Source organism: Molothrus ater, chromosome 1, assembly GCF_012460135.2.
Source record: "Molothrus ater isolate BHLD 08-10-18 breed brown headed cowbird chromosome 1, BPBGC_Mater_1.1, whole genome shotgun sequence".
Taxonomy (NCBI): Eukaryota; Metazoa; Chordata; class Aves; order Passeriformes; family Icteridae; genus Molothrus; species Molothrus ater.
In genome coordinates this window covers 21814286-21836454 of record NC_050478.2, presented here as the reverse complement: position 1 = coordinate 21836454, position 22169 = coordinate 21814286, and the positions used below count along the sequence as shown (strand labels likewise).

The window sequence follows — 22169 nt, the reverse complement described above, 5'->3', positions numbered from 1 at the left end:
CATTAACTCTCTTCCAGCTTCATTTAGCATATGGCCCAGGTGTGGATATAGAGAAATACATTTCATAAACTATGTATTTTGCAAAATTAAACTATCACACCAATTAAAAAATGCTATTTTTAAGATTTGAAATATACTGACATGGTGTTTGTTCAAGTATATTTGCTGTATTAGAACCACAAATCATCAAATGAACATAAAACCAACACAATTAAAGAAACAAACCACTGCAATTTAATAGCAACAATCTCACTTTACAAGATAGCAATGATGGAAACTTTGCAAAGGAATGTGAAAAAAAGAATGCAATTAAAAATGACAGATTTAAGACAACAGAAAACTGGAAATTAAATAGCACAATAATTCTAGTATGCAAAATTTTTATTCAGAATGTTTACATATGCAGCATTCTGATTAATAAGTGACACTGTATTACCAGCACTTACTAACATCTGATAAATACTATGCCCTTAAAGTCATATTTTTCTGTTCAGTGACCTTGCACAAACTGACAATAAGTAACCCAGAGCCCAAAACCAATTCACAGGTGGTCAGTACAAAATTCCAAAACAGGACAGGAAAGGACCTGCCACATACACAATGAGTAAAAATGTAATTTAGTGCTAATACGGTGATATCAATATTCAATGCACTCCACAATATTTTAGATTCCTTTTACAACATATACCACTTCCAAACATGAACCAAAGCAAAAAGTGATCTGGCTTTGTGGATGGAAAGGAGCACTGACCTGGGAACTAGGAAATCAGGATTCAACTCCTGGCTAGAGATCAAGGTTCCCAAGTAAGACTTACAGTAATATGGAAATTACAAGACTCTCTATGAAAACCTTGAAATTTACTGAAAATAAAACAATGAATGTCAGTTGAGGCTTATTATTACAAATTAAATAGAAACTATATAGCATTTAAATCACTTTGGAGATTATGTATTAACTTTAGTAAGCATGCCTGCTGCTAATCTGCATAAAAATAACTGAATGAAACATGATAAACTGAATGTATACAAAGGATTCCACAAAAGTGGAAGTCTCATACTTCCTCTTCTTTGAACCCAATTCATGAAAAAGTGAGAAGAGTGCAGTAAGTGTGAGTACCCACAGAAATCTCAGAAAGAAAACTGGCCCATGGGAAGTGTGACTTGACAGGAAATTTTGGTGATACCAGGATTTCATTTGCAATGATACTTAAGCAAATCATTACATATTTATCAAGATACAGATGATGCTTTTCTGAAAAGGGGTCTAAATTTCAGTATTGACTTAAGCTCATGAGAGCTGCAAAAGAAAGTCACACGAGCATAAATATGCACAGGAAAAATGAAAGCAAAGCATTTTTCTTTTTAAATACCATAAAATAATGTGATAACCACTAACAGAGGAAAAAATCCACAAAGATACTTTTTGCAGTTTATTTTCAATTATAATTTTTGGATAACCAAGCAGCCCTGTATGGAAAAAGCACAGAAGAGTAATTCTGGCACTTTTGGATAGTACATTTGTTTTTTCCCCAATTTTTTTAGACACATTCAGTCCACTTGCTCGGTCGACAGTCCATTTTATATGAGCATGATTAGCTCATGGGATTCCAGAGGAAACTAACAATATATACAGTCACTGAAACTATCTTCTTGGCTACTCTGGGCCCTTTAAAATGTCTTCTAAGTCTATCCTGGCTAAACAGAATCCACAATATACATGATAGCTACAGAATACACTGTATTGAAATGAGAAATGCTCAGCACAAAATGGGACTCTTGGCATGCAGCTTAAAATAAAAGGTAGAAGATCAGAATTTTATAAAATCTCAAATGGGGTCAATTAAAAGGACTTAGCAAAAGAAGGGACTGTTCATTGTTACTGTAAAAAAGGCACTTTGAGAAAATGGTACCAGAATTGGAGGAATCTTAGTCGACACAAAGTTCAGTTTGGTTTCATAAAAAGGCTTCAATGCTAAGGGATGCTACTCAAGTTTCCTGCAGTTGTACATTAAAATAAATTGCTGAGTAGTTTATAATAAAGGACATAATATGCTTACAACCAACTTGTAAAATTAAGAAAAGCATAGTATAAGCAAAATATTACTAAAAGCAGCAATGCATAGCCTTTCATTGAGATAATGCACAATTTTGGACACCATGTGTCAAACTCCTGTATTTAAGATACTTTCAGTAGCATTATCAACATAAAATTGGCCTACAAAACAAAAGCTTTACCAGCTCCCATTCATAAGGAGATTGAGGTCATAAACCAACCAAAACAATTTGTCAGTATTTTCAACATCCTGGATGACCAATATCAAGTATATGGAATAACAATCACACTCTTTGTTCAGCTATCTCACTGGAGGCAGCTGTTAAATCAGAGGAATGATTTTAATTCTTTTCTAACATTTACACAGTAATGCATTTAAGTTCTTTCAAATGTTGCTCACCACAGTTTGTTTTTCTCTTTTCTCTCCACAGTATAAAAAAAAAAAAGAAGAAAAAAAGAAAAAAAAAATATCAAGCACTTCCACAGAAAGGATATTTGGCAATTTTATACTCCACTGAAGGGTGGATTTTCACAATAGCTCATTTTAGATTGAAAGTCATTAGTGGTCTTTCCTCTCGTTTCTGCCAAGGACTCTTCTTATCTTCCCCTTGGTCATCTTCCTCATCCTCCTCATCTTCATCATCATCATCTTGAACGGATGTTCCATGTTCAGGACTAGTTAATGGCTCTGGTTTGGTATCCACAGTTCTGGTTTCCTCCTGCAGGCTGGGCAGCTGCACACCACTTCTCTTACTGGTGCCTTCTAGGAGGCATCGGAGAGCATTGTCCTCAGGGCTACAAACGGCTGTTCCACACTCGCTGCCACTTTGGTCCATGTCATCCAAGTACACGAGCTGTGTGTAAGCTGTGCTGTCTGAAACCTTCCGCTCTCTCTGCTGGTGCTCCTGCACTGGGGGGTGACTCTGAGGTGCAGACAGGTGATCTCCTCTTCCCTTTCGGGCAGATTTTGGTTCATTCATGTCAACACCGGAGTCCAAACTGGCGTCGTTACTCCCGTTCCTACCAGCTCTTTGGAGATCAATGTATGAATGTCTAACGTGAGCATTGGAACGCCCGTCTAGAGAAACAAACCATGCTCGAGGGTGAGGCAATGGCTTCCCACCTCCCAATTCCATCAAAGCCTTTTCTGTAAGAAGCTGCACTTCGCTATTCATCTGAGCCAGGGATGCATCGTTAAGAGAGGCAGGAATGGAAATAGATTCAGACATGGAAGCATTTTGCTGACTCCACTCAGCTGCACCTGCATCTTGCAAATGTTGCTGAGATATTGCTTGGGATGCCAACTGCTGGGGCTGCAGCTGCTGGGCAGGGTGTGGGAAGAGCCGTGCGTGAGGGTTAGGAAGCTCAGCCTGAAGTCTTTCTATATCAATCTGCTGGTCAGCTGGGACAACCAGGGGCTGGCTAACAAAAGGGTGTTCTCCAGGCAGCTTCATGTAATGACCTGGGATGACCAGTGCAGGCAAAACCTTTCTGTAAACACTGTCATTGACTTGGTCGACAGAATTGCAGCAGATTAACTGACCTGGTCGAGGGAAAGACGTAGGTCTTTCAAGGTGATCAACTGAACGAGACATCATACAATCAGTAGGTCTGCAGTCCAGCAGCTCTTTTTCAGGGGCTGAAGGTGTGGGGTATATTTGTTCCTGAATATTGTATTTACTTCCAGTAGCAATATGGTTCATAGATACTTGAATTTCTCTCTCTTGCTTTTCAAATAAAGGCTGAGACAGCATAGCATTGTAACTTCTCCTATATTCCTCTTTGATAGGGGACTCATAGCCTTCAGCTGTTTCTGTAGATTTTCTTGTCTTTAGAGGAAAACTATCTGCTGACTTGTGGTAGTCTTTTCTTAGAGACCCACTGGGAGTCAGGTCATCCAAGGAAATTCTGCTCTTGTCTTTCTCCTTGTCAGAGAGCAGTTCCTCTCGGGAGCTAAACTCCTGGGAAGTACTGAAGGAGTGTTTGAGCATAGGTGTATGCATATCTGCTTCTCCAGTAGGTGATACCATCTCCATGTGGACAGCACTGATTAATTCCTTTGCCCCTGAGTTTTCAGCGTGTCCATTGCTAGCAACGGACAATCCACCTGGAAATTCTGACTCACGACGTGAAAATATTAAATTTATATGAGACATTGAGGTTGCTTGATCCTTCTTAGAAGTGTCCAGTGCTGTCGAAAGTTGCAGTTTCTTATGATGTTGACGTGGTCTTAGACATTTTCTTCTATAAAAGCCAGTAACAAAAGAAGTTATAAATTTATGAATGTTGTACACAGAAACAAGAGAAGTGAGTGTGTCTTAACAGAAGATTTTTAAGCAATGGTTAGTATTAGGGGAATTGAACTTTTATTACATAATCTAAAAATTAAAAGCTTATCCCAGCAGCGAAGATAAAATTAAAGAATAACTAATGTCATTTGGGAAATATCTCAAGTACCAATTACAAACTGGAGTAAATGTCTAGAGAAGGCAAGTATAAAATCACTCATTAGTAGGCATTTGCTGATAATTTAACATTCATTTTAATACAATGCCAACAGAAAGATCATTTGCAAATGCATAACAGGTAGAGAGATCTTGAACCTATGCCCATGTTTGATAGGAAGTTAATGGAGAGCACAGGTACAGATATATGTGATTCACTCAACTACCATCCTCCCAAAGGCAGGGATTTATATGCTGCATGTAACCAGGAACACAGGAAATTTGATCTCACTGTTTCTTTCTTTTTCAAGCATTTGCTTGCCTTTTCTTTTTCCCCCAAAGGAAAAATGTTTCAATACGGAAATTTTTAATTTCATAAGCAAAAAAAAGCTTGTGTTTTCAACATGAACTAAGTAATCAGGATGGTGAATCTTACCTGCAATAATACAAAAGCAGACACAGCAAGACTAGAAGTATGAGAGCCATCCCTCCTAAAATTGCCAAAAGAAACATTGTGTGATAGCTGGTAATGTCGTGTGTTACAACGGGACCTGGAAGGCCAGAAAAGAGAATTTAGACCTGTAATAATCTGCAAATAGGAAGAGGAGCAACAGTTGAACAAGGAGAAGGACACTTTCCCTTATTATGAGGGTGCTAAGCAAGTGCTGCTCATTGCTCTGGTGCCTACTGAACAGACCATCTCTGGAGAAGGGAGCAAGCTGTGAAGAAAGCATGTGCTGGTTTTCATGACTGCAAGTCCAGCTAGCTCATTCTGTGGAAAAGCAGTTAGTTTCAATGGGAGCATGCATCAGTGAATGCTGCTTTCCAGGTCCTAATGCTGACACTGTGTGCCAAAAAGCTCTCACCACTGGAGAAAATGCTGAATCCATCTCAGCATCTCCCAGCACTGTAATGCACAAAGCAACACTGTGGGCAACAACTACTCTTTAACATCTGTGGCTCTTCACACCAAACAGTACAGACAGTGCAGTACAGGATTCTCTGGAAGAGGTGTTGGTGCTCTGAAGTTTCGATCAAGCCAAGCCAAGCAGATCTTCAGTAGCTTTAATTACCAGGCCACTAGTGAAAGAGTGTTGTAACTCCAGGTTTAAATAACACTTAGTAAATGTTCTAACACACAAAGGAATGCACACACGTGGACAACATCTGTTCCCAGTTACGCATGTGTGACCCAGTTGGTTTGTGAAATCCTTATGATGATTTTGAAATAAAGACCCAAATTTTCATCTGCAGGCAAGGAGGTACAGCAGCAGCTGGCAGATTAACATGCATGTACTGTGAAGCACAGCAAACTTGGCCAACTTAGAGGGTCTAGGTCATAAAGTTTGCAAAACCTCATCTGTGGATCTTCAGTGGTCTGTAGAGCCACTGCTAGGAAAACAAAGATCATTTTTGTCCATTTTTGAGATAAGAACTCAAACACATTCAATTAGGAGATAAAATATGCAAAAATACATTAACTCATTAAAAGTAACATAAATTGTATTGCGTTTGGGAAATCTAAATATTTATACATTCTCTCCTACCACTACCATTGCATAATTCATTTTAGTGTTGCTTTAGGACATTAAGCAAAAAGAAGACAAGATAGATCACTTGAATTTTTCATGAAAATGTTGTTCCCATTGCAATAAATTTTTAGGAACTCAGATCTACCCCTAGAAGGAAGGAAAAGTAAAATACAAGTAGCAACTCTGCCATACAAGGTAAATCACAAGGACAAATAAGCCTTCTCTTGTTAAGAGTTACAGGCTTTGTAACCTCAGAGTTACAAGCTCAATTCTATGACTAGTGTAACTTCCTTGAAGTCTGGGATAGAACTGTACTGGAAAATGTTTGGCTCAGAGAAGTTGCTTTTTCTTCAAGAACAATTATTTTGTGAAATTCTATTTAATTTAATATGATAGCCTATTCAGATCTGCACCTGCCTCTAAATTCTGTTCAGCAATGAATCAGCTGAATAGCCCAGCATTTAATATCTATCATTTAATAGAACCTCAAATAAGAAGCTCACATATTATGAAACTACTTAATGATGAGTAGACTTTAAAACTTGTACTCATGTAAGAGTTTGGTTTTGTTGGTTATATTTAGTTTAATGAGCTTGCACAGCCAAGGCAAGCATGTTTTCATTTCTACTAGATTAGGTTTTTATCTGGAAAGCCTAATAAAATCTGTAAGGAGTTCTGGGTTGGGTTTTTTTTTGTTTTCTTTTTTTTGATTGATGATTGACTGATTGGCACTTTTATACACCGAGGTATCTCAGATTATTGGTGAATGAAGAGCTACTTCCAAGAAATCTGAGGCAGCTACAGACAGAGAAAAAGGAACCAGAAGTTGCAGCACTAATCATCTCCAAAGCACATATAATTAATGGCTAGTTCAAAGTAATTTTTTACAGTTATGCCAAGAGGTTTGCAGATGGCAACAATTAGCTCTGTACTAATGCCACTCTAAAATACCTCCTAGAACTTCTAAGCTAAGTTATTCACAGTGTAAATTAATCAGTCACCAAGATGATGCAAAGCATAACTCAGGGCAAAATGGGCATCTTCAGTGCAAAAGGAAAAAAGTGTCAATCCATCATCCATCCATCCATCCATCCATCCATCCATCCATCTGGAAGTGTCTAACCCAGGATAACGCTGGTTTTAGGTGAATCCATATCTCTGTGAGTTTCTGTACAGACACTTCACAGCACCTGTTCTTCTTCTACCTGCTGGAACACCAACACACTGATGCTATGACTCCCATAGTTTTCTAGCAATGGCTCTACCAGGCAGTGGTGACACAAATGCATTAAAACAGGAACACTTTGAAATGTTCCCCATTGAAATGACACAGATATTTTGAGCACCAGGGTTGCACCACACAATCCTGAAAAAAATTAACCCTTTACTTTCAGATTTCTGTTTTCTAACAATCCATTATTGATCTGTGGCGTCTCAGATGAGGTCATTCTGGAAAATATAAACATTATATATAAATAAATAATTACCCAGTACTGCAAATATCATTAAAATCCAATTCCATCTTACCTGGGATAGTAGGTGACATAGCTGCAACCCAGTAGCCCAGCTGAGGTGCAATATAAGTCCAAGTCAACTGATTTCCTTCTTGTTGTACAATGCCCAAACTACTCTTCAGCCATGTCCCTGTAAATGTAGAAATTGTAGGAAGATGTTACAGATATTCACACATTCCTCTGCAAACAAGAGGAAAATCAAGCAGTAACAAAACCTATCCATGTGCACTAGGGTTTGTGTGTGTTGCTGTGAAGTGGCAAGTGGTGCCTTCTGGTCACTGGCATTTGAGAGCACCAATGGCTTTCTCAGGAGCAAAAAAGCAACCTAAACCCAAAACATTTAAGATTAAATAAAACTAGTAAATCTTCAAAACCCATTAAAAGAAAACATTTATTGTTGTATTGGGTTCCCCTGTTTTGAAGATAGATATTCCTGAAGCTGATTATAATAAGACAGCCAACTTAAAAAGTGTAGTTCAAGAGACATCGCATCTCTCCGACCACACTTGAGTTCTACACACCACCTTTCTACCAGCCCTGGCTGTCAGCTTCTAGAAGACAGAGGAAAATGTTTCCTCAAAATGGCTTTTCTATACAGAAAACAAAAAGCTTAGTTACTGCCAATGACCAGAATTACATTGCACCACTGCTGTGATTAACTCTGTTAATCATTCAGTATCTGTATAATAGCCCCAGGAATACTGTTTGGTAACAGATGATGAGTTTTTTAAAACATGTTTCTTAAAGGAAACAAAATACTCTTTTTTTAAAAATTATGAACTGATAATTTCAAAATAAGTAAGACTAACAATTTAAAAGCAATCTGTTTAAGTCCAGGTTGACAATCTGCACTAGTCAAGAGTTTATCTACTTCATGAAGATTACTTTTATTCCAAGAGTTGGATTATGAAGACCTTTACAACTGAACCACCTTTTTGTCATTCATTGAGATCCCTGATTCTGGGGCTGTCACCTTAGTTTCTGATGTAATAAATACCCAGAATGGCTTTAGACTGCTCCTGTATTCATCCTCTCTGAACGAAACTGCTGGCCTTGACATGAAGAGCAATCACTGAGAGGCCACCCCTGGTGCCAGGCAGTGTTCCCCAAACCTGCAGTCCTGGCTTGGCACCTCCAGTGGGTGCCATAATAGAGGGCTTGGCCTCCTTAAGGCCTCACATATTTTGATGGCCACCACCAGGATGCTGATCTGTGTACAGAGGAGGGATAAACCCCTCTGCATTTCTGTAGTGCAGTTCTCTATTTCTGTGCTGAAGGGGGAAGAATGCTGTATTTCCCTTACCCAGCTTCAAACGCTCACTTGAAAGGAAAGCTGCATCATGTACTTGTGATTCCCCTTCATTTAAATAAGTCTCCTGCTTGTAATTCCCAAAATTGTGTTTTTCATTAGATGTCACTTAGGATTAAGCAACAGCACTTTGGATGGCAGTCATCTGAACACTCAGCAGTGAGTACAGAACACACAGAAGAGGTGCTGCGGCTGGGTTTGTTGTTTTGATAATACATTAAAGATCCTGATGATTTCTTCTGTGTTCCTTAGATTATCCATCTGTGCAAACCCTCTACACATAAAAATGGTTTTTTTGAGTATTTATTTCCTCCCTAATAGTGATTTTTCCTATGTAAGACCACTGTCTTAGGCTAATAATAAATCCACCTGAATACAATGAAAGGTTTAGAAGAATACACAATTGAGAGGATTTCTAGATCTAGATGACTACTGCTGCCAGATGCCAACTGTATTTGCAACCAAACTGAATTTATTCAGGGTAAAGGAGTTACTGATGTAATTATCAGTTTTCCAAGTATCATTTTCAGTCTGTAGAGGGTAGCAATAATCTGTTATTTCATGAAGAAAGTCACACAAGACAAGTATTTTTGATTTACAGTACTAAAAAGACCAAAATCTGTGTACACAGATTTGCATACGTGGCATTTATAACTGCTGTTGCAGAACATCTTCATGTAGTCATTCATTTACCTCTCTTAGGGAAACATTTTCAGGAAAAATAGAATGGAATTGTCCACATTTTTGTGGAGTTTCTGGAAAATCTAGGAGAAGTAGATTTATTTTTCTCCACTAACATGGCCACTAACCCTTCAGATTCTCTATCCATGCACTTTCAGGGAAGACATCATAATAATAGCCCCGAAGGTGAAAAATAGCCCTTAGGGTCACAAATTGCTTTATCTTGTCTCTAAAATGCCATTTGGTTAAAAAAACCTGTAACCTTGAGCCTTGTCATTTTTCTTTTTCTGCAAGATGTGGATGATGAGAATATGCACCAACTATTGAAATACACAACAATGTGAAATAAAACTTCAACAGAGATAAAAAGCACTGATTAAAAATAAAAGGAAGGACCTGGGTGATGAATACATTAAGTTTCCCTTTTTTTTCTTATCATCTCCAAGCCCTTTAAATTCACATACAAGCAGAGCACAGACAATGTAATTCAGCCAAGTCAGTACCTCCCATGTCTGCTTCTACAGCTGCCTCCTGGAGCCGAAGCTGTTACCGATCCCCTCACTAGGGGGAACTTGTGTCCAGCACACCTTCCCCACACGGTGCTGCAGCCAAGGAGTGCAGCCCTCCGGAAAAGCCTTTTGCTCAGAAATACTCTGCATCATGCAGCCATCGAGAAGCTCTGAGAGGCTGCAGGTTTATTGCCATGGGCAGAGCTCTGCTGCCATCCTGTCAAACAAGCAGCAGCTCGGGTTGCTCATACTTGAGCAACAACAAGAATCCCTTATTTGTGATGGAAGCAAAGGAGAGTCTACTGCACAAGCCTCAGTCAGGTTTCACACCTGTCTGCTGCTCACTTAGTTCACCTGCTCTTGGTAACCACTGGACATACTCCAGGCAATGTGCTGGTCTGCATAAATTAAGGAAAAATGTAATTCCATCTCTCTGTTATGGATGGTTAAGATATTTCAAGTGCATAAAAGATATATCCAATATTGGTCATCTTTAAACAAAAGAGATGCAGCTTTTGTTGACCATACCCTACAAATTGGTGTATTATGACAGAAAATAGTAACTTTTAAATGGCACTGCCCCAAGTTCCTTCATCATGATGACACCAAGTGTGGGTTCCTGTGAACCATGAGTACACATCTCATTGTCAGCCCTATGTGATACTTTCATTGTCCAACACTTGGGTGCTAAATTTGCCTCTTAAAGCTTCACCATCTCTTACCAGCAGTCCCCTAACAAAACAGAGCATCCTTCCACATCATGGCATGAAGAAAGCAAAGAACTCCATCCTTTACAACAAGAGCAACAAAACAGGTTTGAGTGGAAACAGCTGAAAACACAAAGCCCTGTATTGTTTCTTTTGTGATCAAATAGCTGAAAGCCAACCTGGTGTTACTGGAGGGAACTGACATACCTCCAGGTCTCTCATATTTCATCCTTTATAGGTTCTAAAGGATGGTTAGAACCTGGTTTCCTGGTTGCTTTTCAAGTAGCATCAAACAAGCAGTGTTCTTGCAGCTCCTTACATGCAATGCCTTGCTGTAATGACTAATGTTGGACCTTCTATTGAGCAAAACCCACTTGTCTGGTCATGACTGGCTGTGTTCCCACCCTTTCACACTGCCTTACGTGACCAAGAGTTCATTGCTGTGCAGCCTTGAGAACGAATTCCCCATCCTGCCTCAGAGTCCTCCTTGGAGTGGAAAACAAGATGTTTTCCTGTTCTAAAAATGAAGCTCATTACTCCCTATGTCCTCACACACTCGCTGCTGTAAGCAAAGGAGGAGACTGGGGCAGTCACTAAAGATCTTTGTCCATTTTTCAATCAATTCCTGCAAATGGAAGAAGAGCAAGCAGCATTCCTTCTTTCTGTGTTGGCAGGATTACAACTGCAGGACTTAGCAGGAGGATTTAGAAGGGAAGAGAGGTCTTACCTCCCTGTATGCTGTGTTCTAATAATTCAATTTATTATTTTTCCAAATATCCTGCAACATCTACTTCTTCCCCCCACCCAAGTCAGCAAAATCAATGACTTTCACTGCTTATTAATATTTATACTTGATTTGTAATAATTGTTAAGTAACAAACAATACAAACAATTATTAAAAAAAAAAACAACCAAACCAGTAAGAAGAGCTGGATGTAATGGAAGTGATCACTTTTGTTCAAGACTGTGTTGTTCCAAAGAAAACTTGTCCATGCCTCTTTGGAGCAGAAACAGCAAGCTCAGTACAGTTTGTAAGCACTGCATGATTTGGGCCAATTCACCATTAATTCTTAAAGACTTTCTGGTGCTTCATGGAAAACTTCTATATATAGATACATTCTTGCTTATAGATCAATTTTACATTTCTCTTTCTCTTTTTCCTCTCTTACTGCTCAGTGGAGCCAACATGCTGATCCAAGATTCAAGTCAGGGGAGCTGTCTTCTGGCTCAAACTAACAGCAGGGGAAGAACCTAGACACTTAATGCTTTTCTCACCAAAATTATACTGCCTCTTATTGACTTTTTGGAATAAATGATGTAATTTAACAAATTTATTCGTCACTCTTTCTTAAAAAGCTTTAGAAGCTTCTACTCATCATTCTTTCATGTATGAAACTCAAAATCAAGGTAAGAGAACACAGCAAAGAATATAAAGATCAGAGTACTTTGAAGATACACAAATCAAAAAATGATCAGATAAAGAAAGCTGCTATCCATCTGACCGCAAAAATATCAGAGAAGTTAAAGATTTCAGCAGAGCAGGAGAGATAAATTCTGCTAGAGAGAAGCATCTTAATACTTTGCAGTAACTTTGATTGTGATGAACATACTCATTTATCTCAGGCAGCTTTTAGGACTTGCCAATGGAAGCCAGACAGGGCCTCCACTGAACAAATTTAACAAAAAATGGTTTGCACATTAAATCCCTATTTCAAGACATATTCAGCATTAAACAACACCTTTTTGTAATTTAATTTGGTTTGCTTCTGAATCAGACTGAAAAATGGCACGTTCAGCAAGGAGAGTGCCCAGGTGGCAGCAATTGCAGAGAAGCCATTGAAGAACAGCTATTCCAGACAATCCCCCTGCACAGGCAGGTCACTGCAGGTGTGGCTGGTTTGCCCAGAAAAGAGATGTCCTGTTGTCTCCAAAGACATCAACTATTCCACGTGACAGCTTGCTGGAACCGGGCAGCACGAATGGACACATGATGCCTCTGAGTAAGACATTGCTTCCATATTTTAAAGCTAGGCTTTATTATTTTAAATTGATTTCTGTAGTGAAATCCAGGGAATTGCATGAGCCCCTCTGGCTTCCACGTGTGACTGTGCACACTGACAATCCCCTGCTGATCCAGCTCAAGCAAATGGCAAACTTCCCACTGGCCTTGGTGAGGCAGGAGTGCCCCCAGCACCATCTGCCCTGGGAGAAGTGCATGGGACTCTTGCTACAGCCAAGGAGAAGGAGAACAACCTCCCCTCCTGTGATCTGCCTGCGAGGGGAGTTCTCTTGCTGCCACCCCAGCACAGAACTTGGCTCTCTGGGGGGATGCATCATGCTGCTTGCTTCAGGTTTAACTTCCCAAACTGACCATCTCAGAGCCTTCCAGATCACCACTGCTGCAGGGACTTCTGCTGACACTGATTGTGCTTTCTTTCTATGACTGACCAAAGTAGTTCTATTAAATGACTGTCAGATGGGTGTGCTGCAGCCAGCAGCTTCCCCCAAGGACAGTCATAAACCCTAAATATTGCTTGTGTTTAAATATATGGTAGCTATGGTGGTTTATTTCCATAAATTACTTTTACATGTGAGCTTTTGGTAGAAATTCTTCCGTTGATCAAATACTGTTTGCTTTTCATTTTGTTTCTTTTAACTGGAAATAGGATCATCAAATCCCACTCAAGCAGGGAACCAAAATAAGAGGATTTAATTAGTAAGAAACCAAATTAAACATAATCCCATATAATATGAATTTATTTTTAGTCACAAGATGATCTTCCCTGGAAAAAAGCACTTTGGAAAGAAAAGAAAGGTACTTTTAACTGTACTGCTTAATAGCATAGATTTTTTTAAATAAATATTCCTTAACGAGAAGTGCTTTTCTTTCAGCATGGATCACTTTTGTGCTGTCTACAATGTCTCGTAAGATTGCCCTGCTTAGGCACAGATTCATGGTTAAACAGAGATCTATGTGTCAAAAGGAATGAGGCAGGTTGTTATCAGACAGTGTAGGACAGCAAAGGATATTCAAAACATACTAAAAGTGCTTCTAGAAGTAATTTATTTAGACACTGCAAATGGCAGTGTTATTATGAAGAGTTAAACAAGGGCAAGTTTGTGAAAAGAACTTCCTAAAGCATGTTATGACATACATAAATTGTAGCTTTTCATTCTACCAGTTGAAAGCTGCTTATCAGATTTCTTCTTCCGACTGAAAATCACCTCTAATCTGCATCAGGAGGGGAAGTTTTACTTGAGAGGGATGGGATTTTTGGTTTTACTTTTGTTCATTTTCTAAAAAGCTAAAAGCCTGAAATGGAAGTTGAAAATTCCTTCCTGAATATTGGTGGAGCTTACTCTCCTCCTCACCTTCCCCCAATACTCATGGGTTTAAAAATTCATAGTATTTAAGTTAATATTACAATTTTGTTTTCAGGGTTGCTAGGCAACATCAAAAATAAACGTCCCTGCTCTGAGAGCCCAATACTCTCATTATTCTTCCACTCTTACAGAATTTGTTACACAACCCTTCCAGGGCTAAATCCTGCTCCTGTTCTAGCAGCACCACCATTATTTTGTTAACCAAAAGGGAAATGCTTTTACCATTCTACCTTGAAGATTTTGGCAAGGAAATCAATGAGTTCAATTTATTGTTTGTGCCTGAGAAGCTCTGTGGGTTTTTCCATTTCTTCTCATTTTTCCCCTCAAATCACCTGTCAAGTGTTTAAGAAAAGAACACACCAGTTTTCACTATTTAATAATCTTAATTATATCTGGGCAGAAGGCAGGGCACATTGTACACAGAACTGCTCACATTGCTTTGGTCCCCTCAGAGTATTTCCTTCCAGAATGCCAGAACAGAAATTACTTATTAAAGAAATGACTTCCATCCATAATTACAGGTTAATAATTGTATTTCAAAAGGAAAAGCTTAGTTATGCCTGTTGGACCACCATCCCTAGTTACTGGTATACATGAAAGATACTGCCTTTAGAATTTGCTTTACCACGTTATTAATCATATTCAGTCAGTTACTGACAAAATTATTAGAACATGTAATAAATAAATGCACATGCACAAAACACTTGCATGCCTTTTCCTTCCTTCAGCCTCACATCACACTCACATTCAGTTTCTATTTTTCAAACTGGAAGTGGAAGCAGAGGCACACTGGGATTTGATCTAACATTGCAAGGCTGCAGAGGGAGGGGTTCCCAGGTCCTTAGCCCCTCCAGCCCCATCCCAGCACTACCCACTCCTGCCTGGATTCCCATCAAGGGAATCCAGGTCTTCTTCAACTGAGGCAGTTGCATAAGCACAAAGGTGTTTTCTCCATTCCAGAAGCTTTGATGCCTGCCTCTTCCCACCTTCTCCTGCCATGGCTTCTATAGGTGGAGCTATAGGGCTGTCTACATGACACTACATTATTAAAACCTGCTCCCAGAAGCCAGGGATCTGTTTCCAGTTTTATTTCCTTGCCTATATATTAGTAGATTATTTGCACAAAGATCACTGTACTTTGGCACCAATACGATTCCTTCAATGTTCCCTTAAGCATCACCTTCCTGCCATACCTCATCTGCTTTGCTGTAAATGCAGCTCAAATGGTGTACAAGGTGGGCAGAGTATTAAACAATCCATTAATGCCTTTCATATATGTAATCCACAACATCCATTTTGAAAACAGACACTAATAAATAAGCACAACTGTCTCCTATGATTCTCTCCAGAGGAATCATGAGAGTGAGAACATACCTCAGTGAGCTACATTGTGAAGCATCAGAGGAAGAGCTTCTTTTCCTTTCAATGCTGAGGTCTGTCTGATACTCTGAAATGGTATCTGCACCTATCATGTCGACACTGTACATGGTAAAAAGCTGGGTTTGGTAGCTGCCATTTCTATGGCAACATACAAAATATGAAAATCTTTGAGAGCAGTTAGTCAAGAACCTGTATTCTTTAGTGTATTCAGTCTTTAAGAATAATTTAAGCTTTCCAGTTGGGATTAAAAAGGAAGCCAAAATCAAATAGTCAAGGAATTTTTAAACTACAGAAATAACTTAACCTTTAACTTCTGTGATTTTCACCTTTGCAAACTAATCTCCACATCACCACTGAATCTGGTCTAGAACCAGGTGTTCTGGATCTGATTATACTAAGCTCAAACCTTTGGGGGTGAGAATGTGATTTCCTGAGCACGTCCATTTCTCATGCACAGAAAACCCACTACAACTCATGGAGAAGTGTATGAAGTCCCAGGCCGTGTGTGCAGCTGCATGAACTCCAAATGCAGATCATCTCTCCAAGATCAGAGGCACAAACTCACACCCAGTGTCAGATCAAGTGACAGGATGCAAATATTTCTGTTGAATTATTATTTTTTGTCAGTCAAACAGGGTTATGAATATGGTGGCAGTCAGAAACTGATCAAATTCACAACAAAAAGAAATGTTTTATTTTTAAACTAAAAGACAATATTTTCTTTGGGTGGATTATTGCTGCTACCACATGGGAAGCTTAAATCCAAGATTTTAATAAATCATCTTATTTGCAAACAATGCACAGTGAACTGGACCAGTAGATGTACAATAATCTGCTTACATGTTCTGCCTGACAGTAGCTGTCACTCTCTCCCTATAAACACTATGAACAAAAAACAAGCATGAGTTCACCTCTATGAAATTGTAGTCAAGTTTAAGCAGACATCAATACTGCTTACACATAAGTATATCCTCATGACTTCTTTTGAGCACAGAAAACATTCTGTTGATTTTGCTGAGGAAGGAACATCTGGAAATTCTGGTTTTACAAAAATCAATAGAAATTTTACCACTGACAGCAGAACGTTACCCAGAAAAAACAAGTACCAGACTTTTTAATGCATTTAGAAATCTATTATGGCATTAAATGCAGTCAGAAAGCAGCAACCAAGAAGAGGGGAGTACGTAAAGCATTGTTTTTTATGAAGCTACAAAGAGTTCCCCAAGATACTTTTCTCCATATTCTGCCATCATTTTCATGAACACATGGCAGAAATTTCAGGCACTGGGGAAACATCTTCCTCTGCAAAGAAGCCAGTCAATGAAAGACAACAAGGTCATGTCCAAGGTGTACAACAAGTGTTTGGGGAGAAGGAAGAACAGAGACACTGTATTCTGAACTTCACTTACATGTAGTGCACAAGAAATAACATATTTTAAGGAGGATGAACAAAAGGACTAAGGATTAACCCTTCCACTACTGAGTCCAGAGTCCTTTCCCACACAACTGAAAACAGCATTGAAAATATTTTCCTATTATTGGATGGAATGATTAACTAGCAGCTGCATCATATTAACAAATCTCATTTTCATAATATGCAAGCTGGAATATTTGGTAGAATTTTGAAGTCCTTCATACAGCTCCAGATGTGGATCTAGAGGTCTAGGTGCAACATAATGCTGTCATACCACGACAGAGGACTTAAAATGGAGAATGCTGGACTTAACAGTTTTGCTCCCTGAATCCAATGAAAACCAGACACCTTAACATAAAACATAAACCATTTAAATGGGGGCTGAGGAGAATACAGCTGAGCAAGTGCTGTGTTATTCAATCCAGCTGGTGGGAGCTGGAGATGACACAGGAGGCAGAAAGTTTCATTTCTACTGGGATCTGTGGTATTTCTGACTTAAGAGGACAAGGCTAGAGAGAAGTTTTGAACACAAATTTGGTGTCCAAAAATAGAGAGATTAATTATACTGCTGTAAATCCTACTGACATCAAGGCAAATATACACAGAAGAAGTCATGATCCCAACCATCTGTTTATGGATAAAGACAAAATTATTTTTTCAGCCCCCTCAGATTTTGAGAAATCCAACACAGCACTTGTTAGGGGAAAAAAACTCCAAACCCCAGAAAACCCCACTGAGCGCTCTTGATGATAGAAATGAGAATCCCTGTCTCTATGTCCAAAGCTTTTAAGCACATACCATGAAATAAAACCACTGTCCCACCGTAGTGTGAAACACAAGATGTGGGCATGTCCACAGCATGGAGGGATTAAGTTGCATTTCAGCATGTAATGTCTCTGTAACATCAATGAATCTGTGTTTATTACTGCCAACACTGAGAAATGCAGCAGGAAATGGTGATGGACCAGCACAAGAGCAAGGTTACATGTATTTGCTTACCCTTAAAACACCTCCAGGGCATTGACAGCTGATCTTCATTTTATTAACTATTCAAAATGGTATTATTGCTTTAATTTGCTTGCTGTGCACACAAGGTAGTAGGTTTGTTTCATAATGAAAAATCTCATTTGGAACAGTATGAAATAGATGCAGCAGATTGTCTTGTTTTGATGTCAGCCTGTGTTTTCTGGCTGCTTGTTTCATCAGTGTCAGTGGAGCCACTCTCAGCCTTAAGCAGACTATGCTGCTTCTCCTGCTTCTCTCCCAAGGATAGAAAGCATGGTCATGAAAATACAGATTGTTTATGGTAAACATCCTAAAAAGCCATTAGTTATTTTAGGCTGCCATAAGATGCAAATATGCCTCATTTTTGTGGAAACTACGAAAATCTCTGCACTTCCAGTCAGATGCCTCTGGGTTCATATTAGTTCATCATGAGCTCAGCAAAATCTATGAGATACTAAGGATTAGAATATCTCTGTAGTATTTCTGTCACTTCTCTATGTCCTCTAAAAGTGAGTACTTCTGCTTTTTAGAGCAGAAATTGTATTCCATGCAGTAATGATGACAACCACATGGACCCTAAACAAAAGCAATGGCTTGCACGAACAAGTGTCCCCTGTACTGCTAATCCACGACAGAGAAGTGCCCTAAGTGCCTGGTAAGAAAGAGTCACAGTTTTCTGTCTGTGGCATTTACTCACTGTTCAGATAAAAGCATGAAATTTTAAGCCACTGCAAATCTATTAAGAAGAGACCAAAACATAACCAGCACTGAAAAAAGCAGCCATGAAATGAAAGACTAAATCAGAATAATAAAGCTAGAGGTCCTGTCCTGACAAGGCACAGATCTGGCAGTACAAATGGGTTACAACAATCCTTATCTGCCAGCTAAAGATTTCTCCAGTATGGAGCCATCCCAGTCATTATCCATCCATCTCCCTTCACAGTCCAAGCACAACAGGGATGTGGAATGACAGGATACCACCATGTTCATGCTACATATGGCTAGTTTGACAGAGCTTAGGGTGCTAAAGTAGCTTGCACAAGACAGTGTGGCTGCTCTACTTATTAAATTAAGCTACTCTAAATTGGTTGGCATGTGGCCAAAATTCTAATAGAACTGGCACGCTGCAGTCAGGGTTTAAAATGCATCTTTGTTCAACATCTTTGGTTGCACAGAAAGATGCTTACTTCAGCTGAAGTGTGAGCTGGAGCCTGAGCATATCATCTTCAATACCTTGCTCTCCACAGCTTTGTGAAGCTAAGTGGCCTGACAAAGATGCATTTTGTTTAGCAGTCCTCATGCCTTCTCTTCCCAATAACACAAGTGCTCCTGTAGTTTGTCATGAATCAAGCAAGGCTGGACTTGTCTCAAGATTGGGAGCCTCAAGCCTGCAACACTAATTAACTACTTATATTGCTTTATACTAATATATATGCTGCACACAATAGGGTAACTAGCTCTTTATTTACAAAATTAAAAACCATATTCCATACTAAGAGAGAGCTTAGTGGCCTCACTGCAGGGGCATGGAAATTTGGCCATAAATGAGAAAGCTACATAATCAAAATCAGAACAATTTACCTGCAATGAGTAACTAGCAATGAGGCAGGCTGCAGCTCTAGCACAGCTGGCAGGAAGGACTGGGGAAGGACTGCTTCTTTTGGGGAAAGTAAACTCAATCTTCCCTACTTTGGTTTTTTTTTTTTTTTTAACAAGGGAAAACAAAATAGTTTCCATAAGAATGATTCCATTTCAGGAAAAATGTAGTGAAATTTATTGCCAGGTCAGCACAAGAGAAGTGTAATTTCCACAGTTAAGGATAAAGCCAAATACATCCATTGCACTCTTTTTCTAATATTCTACTTTATATCATATTCAAATTTACTCTTCTAAATCATACTCCTTTACCCTCTAATACAGGCAACTTCTGACAGTAGATTCATGTCATGCTGTTTGAAAATACATCCTTCTTTTTCAACAAACAGAGGAAGGTAATAAACAAAACCATTATTTCCCCCTTCACCTCTCTCTTCCTCCCTTCCTCCAACATGCTGTTTTCACTCCTGTTCCTCTACTTCTAGGTGTGATCATCAGCTGGCTCAAAACATTTGCTTGCAGGACAAACCCCCCCTGACTGTCCATACAGACCTATATTTCTGGCTCCTTTTTGTCTCAGCATCTACCTTTCTCACCTTCCATTCTCCTTTTTCCTAATAACCATCTGGTACATAATTCAGAAGGCACAGTACAATAACTGAAGGGGGATCACCAAGAGAAGACTTAGGCACTCCTTTGCCCTTTAAAATCTGAAGCTGTAGAGAAGGTCAGTACAGTGTACCAGCTAGCAACAAAATAAAGAAAATAAATTTTAAAAAGAGCCTAAAACATGTATTTCTGGGAAAACCCCTGTTCACAATGGCAAACACTATTCTGTAATACAAAAAGCTTGAGTGCATTGTAAAAATTTTATTAATTAGTTTTCTGTCCTTTCAAAATATTTCATTAGTTTTTCTTTTTAAAAATTCATTTAAATAATTTACATGTATTTTCCTGACAGTATTAGAAAATCTCAAAGTGATTTACAAATAAAGTCAGTACTATATTTCCTATCTGGCAGGCAGGAAACAGAGCCTGAGCCAAGAGGGGGACCCAAGGTCAGACAACTGGCTGCTGGCAAAGATAAGGCAAGTTTCCATTTCTACATACTTCCAATTCAATGCTGTAGTGAATATGTCTCTCTTCTTCTCAGTCTGTGGGTGAAATGCAGTTCTCTTAAGTTTTTAAATAAAATATTTATTAATTGAAAAATGGTACATTTACAAAAACTTTTGGTTAAAATTGGCACACAATGCTAAGTATATTTGCATTTATATCATATATTACTTGATCAGTAAAACTCAATTGTCTCTTCTTTTAGATCGAAAACAAAAGCCATCTAGGGAGCCACAATGAGACGTTACCTACCAAATTTTTGGTCAAACCTCCATGCTGGAACGTGTGCATTGTGTTTCAGGTTGCTGTTTGCTGGCAGAGGCACTGTTACGTAGATGGGGCCGTTGACGGGGACGGGGCTGCCATCGCTGCTGAGGAGGTGCACGCTGACGGCAGTGACAGGGGTGAGGTCGTACCTGGTGCTGTTTCCTAACGAGACAGGGAATGAACACTGTCACTACAGCAGGTACAGACCTCAAGGGACACGTGTGCTTCCACACCACAGTACTGCATCAATGTCATTCTCAAGGGATGGGAGCAGCAAGTTCCTCCCTGCCCTCCAGAAGAACTTTAAACCAACCAACCAGCCAGCCAACCAACTACCCTCCCCCTGCCAAAAAGATCAAACTCAAGCCACAAAATTGAAGGAAAATGTATATGGTCTATGTTTCACCTAATTTTGGAAAAGCATGAAGACAAAAAAAAAATACAGTGTAAAAATATCCTGCACATATTTTTTCATGTTAATTCATCTTAAATAAACCTGTATGAGTAACACAGTTTCATGGCAAAAAAAAAAATAATTTTACAAGTCTTTATTATGACCTCAAATGCCCATATTGTGAACTAACAAACACCAAAATAACCAGTGGCACCTCACAAATGATCAGTCACACGTTTAAGAATGCCAAGTTGCATTTCCTTTGGCCTTTCACTGAAAAGAACCATGCTAAATGGATTATTAGCATATACTCTTTATGTTTAAACTGGATGCCAATGAATATTACTTCATGATAACATACTTCTAAAAACCACTATAACCCTTCAATGATTTAACTAAATGAGTCAATGGCAGGATAAATATAACAGATATATATACACAGGTGAAAAAAATCCTCTTGAATTTTAAAACCAAGATCTGGAGCTCAAAGCAATAGCAAGAGTAGTTCAAATTGGAACATCTCTTCAACTGGAAGAGATGGAGCTTTCAGTTTTGCAAGGGGCTATGCCTGGTGCCTTAGGCTGCACACTGCTGTGAGGGCATATTCACACCCACCACACAGCCTTTGGGTCTCCTCAGGTATCCTGGCAACAGTGTTCAAGAGGATGAGTATATTTGAGGGAATGGTGGGAAAGCATTGAGACCTTTATGACTTCTCATAACTCTGGTTAAATCTTGAGGAGTGGCCTTTATTAAATTTGATGTCTCTGAGTAACAGCTCACCAAATAAAGACATCACCTGGAAATGGGTTGGGAAGTGATAAAGCGAAGGGGAAAAAAGGTGACAAAACTTTGTCGAATTTT

The 22169-nt window shown here is 39.1% G+C and overlaps 1 protein-coding gene across 3 annotated transcripts in view; it reads right to left on the bottom strand.

Annotated features, from left to right (window-relative positions):
* Positions 1-211: 211 nt before the first annotated feature.
* Positions 212-22169, bottom strand: part of FAM171A1 (family with sequence similarity 171 member A1) — an 86972-nt gene continuing 65014 nt past the window's right edge. For 2 of the 3 annotated variants that reach the window (XM_036398967.2, XM_054514046.1), the window contains 3 exons: positions 7557-7673; positions 4934-5048; positions 212-4297 (listed from right to left, as the gene is read on the bottom strand). In XM_036398967.2, coding sequence (XP_036254860.1) covers positions 2593-4297; positions 4934-5048; positions 7557-7673 — 1937 coding nt within the window. In that variant the 3' untranslated portion in view covers positions 212-2592. Of the gene's footprint in view, positions 4298-4933; positions 5049-7556; positions 7674-20896; positions 21074-22169 lie in introns of all 3 variants that reach the window. The other variant, XM_036398960.2, reaches the window with a different exon arrangement.